The following is a 9,502-nucleotide window of genomic DNA, read 5'->3' on the forward strand; positions in this document are numbered from 1 at the left end:
CATCTGGTCTTAGCCACTTCCTCCTTTTGAGGTAGGAGCACCTCATCAGTGTGTGGCCCACCACCCACCAGGCACCTTTTCTCCTTAGAAGAGTATTGCCGAGGACTTAAATACATTTGCCAAGCTAAATAAATAATGACCTATAAATAAACATACCTTGTTTAGCCCCAGACATCTTGTTAAAAGAGGGTATAAACAAACGGGAGGGAGTTTGAAATAGAGCAGTAAAGATGATGAAGGCACTGGCTCTGTTTCCATGCAGAAAAATGAAATGAAACAAAAAAATTTTAGAAGGCTGAGTACTGACTCTGTGAGTGTGGGGGGAAGCAGGTGATTCTTGCTTTGAGTAAGAGAGAGGCCAGTGAATGGGGACATGGTGGGAAGAAGGAGCCAGAAACGGAGGGGGCAGTTTGGGAGTGAATGGGCCCACATCTACACAATGACTTGTACTCACATGCCCACAGCAGCTTTATTTCTAATAGCGCCTAAAGGAACCAACCCCAATGTCCATGCACACGTGAAAACATGAGCAAATTTTGCCATTCCTGTGCAGCAGAATACTGCTCAGAAATAAAAAGGAGTCACTATTTATTTATACATGCAAGAACATGGGTGAATTTCAAAATAACACTAAGTGAGAGAACCCAGGCCAGAACCAGTGGATATTGAATAATTCAATTTGTCTGGAACTCCATAAAATGCAAACTGATATGTTTATAGTGGCAGAAAACAGATCAGTGGTTGCCTGGGGGCAGAGGTGGAAGAAGGAAAGATTTCCCAGGGGTATAAGGAAAGTTTTGAAGGTGATGGATATGTTCACTACCTTCACTGTGGTGATCATTTCATCTGTGGACACATGTATCAAAACTTATCAAACTGTACACTTTACATGTACCTCAACTGTATTTGTATCAGTGTTTTGTACTTATATATACACACCAACTGTATCTCAATAAAGTCATAATAGCAACAACAACAATAATAACAAACAGCCTAAGTGCTGAGGAGAATAGACTTACAGGATGGCTTCCTGAAAAAGAAGATGGATTGTGCTACTTGGATCTGAGGAGTTGAGCCCCCAAGTTAACCTACGAGAACATATCAAGTAAGTTTTGCCTCAAAAGTCTCTCCTAGGTTCTAGTAGTGGGAAAAGCGAGATGGGACGAAAAATCACTGCAGTGGAGGGCTAGATTTGCTGTTTGGGTGCAAAATCTTATTAACACCCAAAGGTGTATGGGTAGAATGTTGAAATCTTATTTGCTTAATACCTGATTATTTTAGATTTTGTCTCATTTCCCCTTAGGACCACTAGGATCTTACTCTGCCCAATCTTCCCCTCTCAAACTGAATTAAGTGCGGCTGCACCAGGGAAAACAGCAGAGGAGAGAGGGGGACATTGGAGAGAAGACCTCTGATTCTATTGCACCCTTTCCTGAAGTTGGGGACGGGCTGTAAGTGGGGGCAGGTCAAAGGAAACACACCTCAAACCCAGCCCGATGACAGTGCTAAGCTCCGCCTTTCTTAGTGCTTAGGATTCTTCAAAAAGGATGAGACTGAACAATCCTGAAGTTAAGAGAAAAGACTATCTCTCAGATACTAAGAGGTAAGGGTCAAGGGTCCTGAGGATTTGGTTCTTTCTTTCATTTCAGAATTGAAACCTGTCCTTTGCTGGCCAAGTTCCCTTGACTGCTCTCCTCTTCCACCCCATTCCTCTCTGTCCCTCTCCACAAACCCAAAGGCCTAGACAATGTCCCCAGGTAACAATCAATTGCTCAACATTCTCTGGGTCCCTTCCCAAACCTCAGCTTTTATGATGATGAGCGCTTTTATCAGCACTACCCTGTGCCCTTGGTTTTAGATTTCCCTCACAGGAGCCAGAGTTAAAATGAACACTTCCCTTTTTCTTTATACTATAGGACTATAAAATGGGGCAATTAGTGAGTCTTGGCCTATTTCAACCATGCGAAGAAACTTGAATCTCAGTTGTCAGAACCTAAAGAAACTCTGGTGACAGGACTAGTAATAATTAGCTGGCAGGCTTGGCAGAATTTCTCGGTCTGCATCAGAATCACCTGGCATGCTTGTAATCAAGGCCAGTTCCAGGAACCCAATTCCAGACCTCAGGTATCAGACACTCTGGGAATGGGGCCTGGGAATCTGACTCTAATGCTCTGTAACAACATAGGAGGCCCTTTGTTTTAAAGGAACAGAGTGAGTATCTTTGCTCCTTCTTTTCTATTTTATTCTTGTCGTGTTTTGTTTCTCGGGAGTCTGTGATGAGAAATTCCTAAGAATGTGTAACAGGCATAGACTTGTGTTTCTGGGCCAGTATGGGGAGGGTAGGTGGGGCTGGCAAGAGGTGTGCCTGCACAGCATTGTCCCATCAGGACATGGCAATTTTGCCAGGAGGCTCACAGGGATGTGCTCTTTGCTAGAGAAGGTGGCTTGGTTTCCCCGTTCCAGGCTGAGGAGTCTGGTGTCCTGTGAAAGGGCAGAGATCAACACTGCTGGTGCTTGAGGGCTAGAATGGAAGAGGAAGAATTGGGCTGATGCCAGGGGACTGCTGGAATTCCCCTGGCTCCAGGAGAGGTGTGGGTTGGTAACCAGTGAGACTCTTAGAGAGACTAGAAGGTGTGGAGGCAGATTAGATCTCCATTTCACTCAGGGCCTGATATCCATACTAGATAGAGGAGATAACTCCATTGTTCTAGATTTGGGGGTCAGAAGTTGGGAGAGGAGCCAAGGCTTGGAATTCCAGAACTATTAGATTCCAAGTCTATTGTACATCTGACCAATGGAAGGGGTGTCTGACCAAGTCACAGAAGACTCCTATCCAGGTTGGAGGCCATGCTTCCCTTCAGGAATCTATCCATCCATCCTCCCTGGCTCACACACGCAACAAGCCAATCAGGCTGACTTCTACTTGCCCTGACAAATTCAACTTTTTCACCTTTCCTAAGCCCCTGGATGGGTTTGAGAGCCTCATGCTTGCCCATATTATATAATCTAACGCCACGTTAAAATTTTCGGCTTACATGTCTGTCTCCCCGGCCGACAGTCTGCATTGTTGTTGTGGCCAGCTCAAGGCCTCTCACATGATAGACAAATGCTCACGAGTCCATGAGTATTGCTCTGTATACGATTGTGGACCCTCAAGGGACGGGGACCAGAGGAACCTAGCACCTAAGGCCTCCCACGCAATGGGGACAGACTTAGGCTAGATGGAACCTTAGACAGCAGGCCAGCCTCCTGCCCACTCTGCCCTGTGTCACAAAGCTGCCAAGGATCCCAACTCCAGCTGGCAAGTGATGAGATTTCTTCCTGGAAGGATTCTTGGCTTGAGAACTAGCCCATGACTCTTCTAGTCTTCTTCAGTACCCTCAGGTTTCTGGGGACCTAGAAGACAGGAGGGGGAGACCAAGGCAATCCCATCTTTGTTACTGTTTCCCAGTGCCCTCTGCCTACCCCTTAATTCCCCCAAGTGCATATGGCAGGGATTCCCTAGAATACAGTTTGCCAAGCCCAGATAGAGATGGGGGGGGGCGGGGGTGGTCAGGGCTGGTTGAACATTTGTGGCGAGAATGGTACTGCCTCTGGCCACAATTACCCCACCTACACATCTGGCCTTTCGTAACTTTAATTAATCAAGATAAGCTTACAGCCCACCAGATTGAGGAATGAGCCCAGTATCAAAAAGAGGAGACCCACATTCAATTTTCTAAGAATTCACTCCAGTGTCACACATTGGGCACATCTCTGGTTAGAATATCCTTGTCCCCGTAAAAGTCCCTCAAACTCCTCAATAGAGATGGCTAACTACAAAGGCCTCCCCCTAGCCCAGGAAACACACCCAACCACAGCTATTTTATTTTCCTTTTAATTTTTCTGAAGGATATACACCACATATCCCATGGGCAATAAAGCGCATTCAATGTGTTTATAAGCCAAACAGTCACTTTGTTTAAGCAAACACATGTACAAAGTAAAATAAAACCACAAAATAATGAACTGCATGTTCATAACATACAAAAATTGCCGCCTACTCAGTAGGTAACTACAACATTCCAACTCCTGAATTATATTTATAAATTTACATTTTCAGTTTAAAAAAATAGACTTTTGAGAGTTCGGATTTTTAGATTTTGTTTTCTTACATTCTGGAGAACTGGAGCTCAAGCTCAGCCCCCTTCCTTATTTTGCTCCCAAAGCCTCCCCCCAAATCACCACTCCCTGCCCCCCTTAAGGCTAGAGGTGAGCACATCCCTCACAATTGCACATGTCAAGCCGTGTCAGCAAGGCGCATCACACAAAAGGCACCAAGACGTGAAACTTTTTAAACCAAAAGGACAAAAAAAAAAAAACTACTTTCAAAAAAAGGAGAAAAACCAAACCGTATTTTGCCACATGTGAGTACAGTCGGGCAATATTTACAAAACGGTTAACAGAACAACACTCTGACACATGCTCCGATTAATACCAAGAACTGCTGTTTCAAAAAAAAGCTTCAAACTGAATCGTCACAGCATCATCACAAAACAAAGGATCACCATTGGTTTGCTTGGCTTTTCTTTTTTTGTTTTTTTTTTTCCCCAAAAGTGAGATTCTAATTCCAAATAATACAATAGAGTATGCAAATTATCTTCACATCAAGAGTACCCCAAGAAAAACAAAATCCATGGCACAGACACTGTACAAGAGTACAGGGCTGGGCTCTGAGGGGCCCAAACCCCATTTTTGCCAACTTGATTTTCTAGCATTGAAGGGAGCAAGGGGTCAGGCATACAATGGAGATGATACTGAAATGATATATCCAAAATCCATGCAAATCAAGTTCTTTGGATAGATGTGAAGAACTTGGACATGGCTGTTTCAGGCAGCTGAAGTCAAAGGGAATAGGGACTGGGGAGGAAAGGGAAGTGGACAGAAAGAATTGTTGGCCAACAGACCTTCCACAGTGACCCTGGGGTCAAGTAGAGAGGGAGGACTTGGCTCTGAGAACCTCCATCTGACCTAAGAGGAACCCCTCCCCCCTCCTATGGCCATCTCCTCCTCCTGTCCTTTAAGTCTCTTGTGTTTCATTGTCTTCCTTTTCCTTTCCCTTTAGCAAATTTCAATTGTCCTGGGAGAAAAGGTGGTTGTCATGTCCGAAAGCCCAGTGGAGGCGCTGAAGGAGTTGGTGACAGCTGAGGAGGGGAAGCTGCTGACCTGGGTCGGGAAAGCAGGAGGGACGGAGGAGTATGTGGTGGCCACCGAGGGGGACGGGAAACCATTGTGGACAGGGGATGGGTAGGTCGAGGAGCCGGGAGAGGAGTAGGAGGTGGGCACTGGCGATGGGTATGAGGTGGTGGCTGGGGATGGGTAAGAGGTAGTAACTGGGGATGGGTAGGAGGTAGCCACCGGGGACGGGTACGAAGGGAGAGAGGAGGTGGCAGCAGAGGCTGCGCTTTTGTCTGCTTTTTTGTCCTTCTGCCGCAAGTGGATCTTGGTATGCCTCTTGCGTTCATCGCTCCTGGCAAACTTTCTCCCACAGATGTCACAGGCGAAGGGCTTCTCCCCTGTGTGGGTGCGGATGTGGGTGGTGAGGTGGTCACTGCGGCTGAAGTTGCGCATGCAGATGCGGCACTGGAAGGGTTTCTGGCCGGTGTGGATGCGAATGTGGCGGGTGAGCTCATCTGAGCGAGAGAAGCGCCGGTCACAGGACTCCACGGGGCAGGCGTAGGGGCGTTCATGGGGGGGCGTCTTGCTGGGCCGGTTGGGGTACTTGCGCATGCGGCTGGGTTTGATGAGCTGAGACTGGTAGGTGCTGTTGAGGGCCTTCAGGTCCTGGGAGCCCGACTGTGTGGCAAAGGCCTTGATGGTAGAGAGAGGAGTGAGCGAAGGCTGCTGGGTACGGCTCTCCAGGCCCTGGAAGGGCTTCTGATCTGGTGTGCCCAGGCCCAGGTCCCCCTGCTGTTGTGGAAACAGATAGTCGGGGATCATGGGAACCTGGAAGCCCCCCTTGGCACCAGGGTAGGCAGGAGGTGGGTACTGAAGGGCAGGGCCTGCTGAGCCTGGAAAGGCCTGGCCTTGTGGCTCAGGGAAGATGTCAGTGTTAGGCGTGGGGAAGGTGGGTGCCGCAGAGTAGATGGGGCTGCTGTCGTTGGACTGCACTGCACAGCTCAGCGGTGGGCTCTGGGAGGCTGAGGAGGAGGCCGCGGGAGATGATGCTGAAGATGAGGTGGCCGGTGGGTTGGTCATGCTCACGAGGCCGCTGACCAGGCTGAAGAGGGGCTCAGGCCACAGGGTGTTCCCACTGTTGGGTGCAGGCTCCAGAGAGAAGCGGCCTGTGTAGGTGATGGGGGGTAGCCGGGTGGTTTGGCTGGGGTAACTCGTCTCCACTAGAACCTTCTCGTTATTCAGAGAGATGTCAGGAAAGGACTCTGTCAGGAGAAAGAGAGGGAGGAGGCCTGGTTACTGGAGAGCAATCACCGGAGGACGCGGAAGACCCACGCTGCCAGACAAGAGGTCGGGCCAGCTACCATTGACTCTTGAGCTGGTTAATAATTGATAACAGCAGACTGAAATGTTCCTGGACCCGCTCCAGACGCAGAACCCATTTCAACAACCGCTGACGCAAGTACGGAGAATCCCCCTCCACTGCAGCTCCCAGCGCTCCGCAGCGGCGGCTGCGCGGGCGAGGGATTCCCGCCAGTACCCCCGCGACAGCCGCGGCTAGTGCGCGCCCCCTACCCCGGGCTGCCGGGACATCCCGGGCCAAGGATCCCGGCCTTTCCTCGGGGATAGCTGCAGGCTAGGCAAGCCTTTCTGGAGGGGGAGGGGGCACAGCCCTGTTCGTCAAAACAAGCTCTCCCTCCTCCATCCACCCACGCAGCCCCACAGCTCTTCATCCAAAACAAAAACTGGCTCCTCTGCGCACCGTTAAGGACAGGGTGGGGGTGGGGAGAATGTTTTCAGGCGGTCCTCTAAAACAGGACCCTGGGGATGTGAGGAACGGAAGGGAAACCCCACTTTTATCCCTGCGGCGAAGGGGGCGCTGCAAAGGCCGTGGGGAAGAACCGGACGCCAGAATGTCGGCGAATGGGCTAGCCCTCGGCGTAGGCCACAGCTTACCTGCGGTCAGGTGCTCGTAGGGCTGCTCGCTTGCCTCCCCCTGAGGGTTGAAGGCGCTGCTGCTGTTGCTGTTGCTGCTGCTGCTGCCACCCCCTCCACCTCCACCGCCCCCGCTGCTGCTGCTGCTGCTACCGCTGCTGCCCTCCGGGGCCCCGGCGGCACCGAGGAACTGGGGAGCCCCATTGCTCAGCAGCATCATCTCCTCCAGCTTAGGGTAGTTGTCCATGGTGGGCGAATGAGGAAAGGAGCCAAAGGGGTCGGAGATCTGCAGTGGGGACATCAGCTGCATCTCGGCCTTGGCTGCCGCCATCCCGGACCGGCGGGCTGGAGAGCTGGTGTTGGGGCGGGTGGGAGCAGCCGGGGACCGAAGCTGCGGGGGACACCTCTCGGGGGCTTGGCCAGGTCACATGCGGGGCGCGGGGCACACTGTGGAGAGCGCAGGCGGGGTCCGCAGGCTCGCCCTCGCCGCCGGCCGGTGTAGACGCGGCGCTGCTACCGAGGCTGGGGTAGGGGCCGGTCCTGCGGCGGCGGAAGCTGGCGGCGGCGGCGGCTGGCGGCAGCGGCTCCCCAAGTTCTGCGCGCTGGGATCTCTCGCGACTCCCCGGATCCGCCTCTATTTGAAGGGTCTGGAACGGCACGGACCCGCCTCCGTCGTGACGTACATGGCCATATATGGGAGGCAGGAAGCCCTAATATGGCAAGACCGGCCTGGAGGACCCGGAGTGACGTGAAGCCCCCTCTCCAAGAACTGTAGGCACTGCCATCCCGCACCCTGGACCCCACGCCTGCTCCCGCACCCTAGTTGCCCAGGCTTCGAGGAAATTTAGTGCTCAAGCCGCAGCTGAGGACTCCCGGACCGAAGCTGCTCAGTAGTTCCCGGCGTTGCCCCCGCCTCTTCCCTCCGCCTTCTTCCCTCCTCCCGGAGCCGGAAGCAGCCAGGCCATATCGGGGCGCTCCAAATAAGGCGCTGCCCAAATAAGGATTGTTCCGGCGGGGGATCCTTCCTGCTCCTTATATGGCGTTTCCGGGTCTCTGCTTACTGCTCCCTGGCTCTCTCCCTCCTCCCTGGTTCCAAGCCGGGAGCCCAACGCGCGCGCTAGAGCTGGGGACGCCCAGGCGGGGAGGGCTCCGGGCGCACCGCGGTTCCCCGGCGGGGACTGGGCTGGGAAAGCCTGGGCCCTGGGCGGGGGCGAGGGCGAGGAGGACTGGGGTTCTGCCACCGTCATCCAGGGCTCGCCCGCCCACCTCTGGGACCGTGGGAGCCGGGCGGGAGCGAAGGGGAGGAGTGGCTGGGCTGTCCAGGGCAGAGGCCGCCCAGGAGAGGCGGGGCCCTGACCCCTGGCCTCGACCAATGGCATGGTGCCTTTCCAGGTGTCGCGGTGGAAACTGAGGCTTAGGAAATAATAGCCAGATGGTTCCTGTGCAGTGCGATGGGCCACCTGCTTCTCCGCCATCTGCCAATGGAGTGGGGTTGTTGGGGCCTCGGGATCCCTCTCCGCCACCAGAACCGAAAGGCAATTCTCTGGTTCCCTCTGGGGAAGAGCCCACGCTTGGGTGGCTGGACAAGGGAAGCTGATTGTCTCTGGAGAAACCTGAGTCCTGTTCCCACCAGGAGCTAGTGGTCCTTGGGATGGTGGGAGACTGACCCACCTTTAACCAGAACAGGTGATCGGGGGCCAGAAGTGTGGGAATCTGAAAAGGAGGCTTCCCTACGCATTGTCTGGGGACCCCCGGCCGGCGAGAAGAGAGATCTGCTTAGCGAGTTGGTGCTGCCCTCTGGAGGTCCCCTCTCCAGCTCGGTTCCCCGGCCCCTGGCCGAGTAGGCTCTTCGCCGCCTTCTTGCTCCCCCTCCCAGCTCCTGTGCTGGGCGCTGCGCCAGGCGGGGGGAGCCTTAGACGCAGTGAGCACTAACTGAGCAGGCGCCGCAGCCTGGGCTCCCCCTGCAGTCCCTGGGGAGCCGCCACAGCCGAGGCTCGCAACTCCCCGGCGGGGTAACACTCCCCTCCTCCAGCCAGGCCAAGGGCGAGGGTGGGAGGAGGGGGCGGTTAGGCTGGCAAGGTTCCAGCAGGTCTCCTGGGAGCTAGACGCAAACGGGGAAGCCCTCCCCGTTGCGTCCCCGCTCCCCCACTCAAGTGCGCACCCAAAACAGAACGGGGATTCCTGTTGGGGAAGGCTTCTGCTCTAGCTCTGAATCCAGGGGAGGTTGTGTTTTTCTGAATTTAAAAAGAAAGCAGAAAGTGTGTGTGTGGAAGGAGGGTGCTGACGACATTGGGAGGGAAGGGTGGGGGCGGGTTAGGGTCTCCCTGAACCCAAACAGCTTCAGGAAGTCGGGGTTGAGGGTGTAAAGTGGGGGAGGAGGATGTAACGATCTTCGGCTTCATCCCTCTGTATT

General features: G+C 53.5%; 1 protein-coding gene across 1 annotated transcript; it reads right to left on the bottom strand.

Moving 5' to 3' along the window:
* Window positions 1–3,861: 3,861 nt before the first annotated feature.
* On the bottom strand, window positions 3,862–7,420 carry EGR1 (early growth response 1). Its single transcript, XM_006070841.3, has 2 exons — window positions 7,111–7,420; window positions 3,862–6,419 (listed from the first exon to the last, which is right to left on the bottom strand). The coding sequence occupies exons 1-2, from the start codon at window positions 7,418–7,420 to the stop codon at window positions 5,101–5,103; spliced, it is 1,629 nt and encodes a 542-aa protein (XP_006070903.1). The 3' UTR covers window positions 3,862–5,100.
* Between the last annotated feature and the right edge of the window lie 2,082 nt (window positions 7,421–9,502).

This window comes from Bubalus bubalis, chromosome 9, assembly GCF_019923935.1.
Source record: "Bubalus bubalis isolate 160015118507 breed Murrah chromosome 9, NDDB_SH_1, whole genome shotgun sequence".
Classification (NCBI taxonomy): Eukaryota; Metazoa; Chordata; class Mammalia; order Artiodactyla; family Bovidae; genus Bubalus; species Bubalus bubalis.

Bases quoted from the DNA above. Each gene is read 5' to 3' on its own strand.
- EGR1 (XM_006070841.3), bottom strand. From the start codon at position 7,420: ATGGCGGCAGCCAAGGCCGAGATGCAGCTGATGTCCCCACTGCAGATC. The intron at 6,420-7,110 runs GTAAGCTGTGGC...TTCTCCTGACAG, and splicing joins CTACGAGCACCTGACCGCAG to AGTCCTTTCCTGACATCTCT.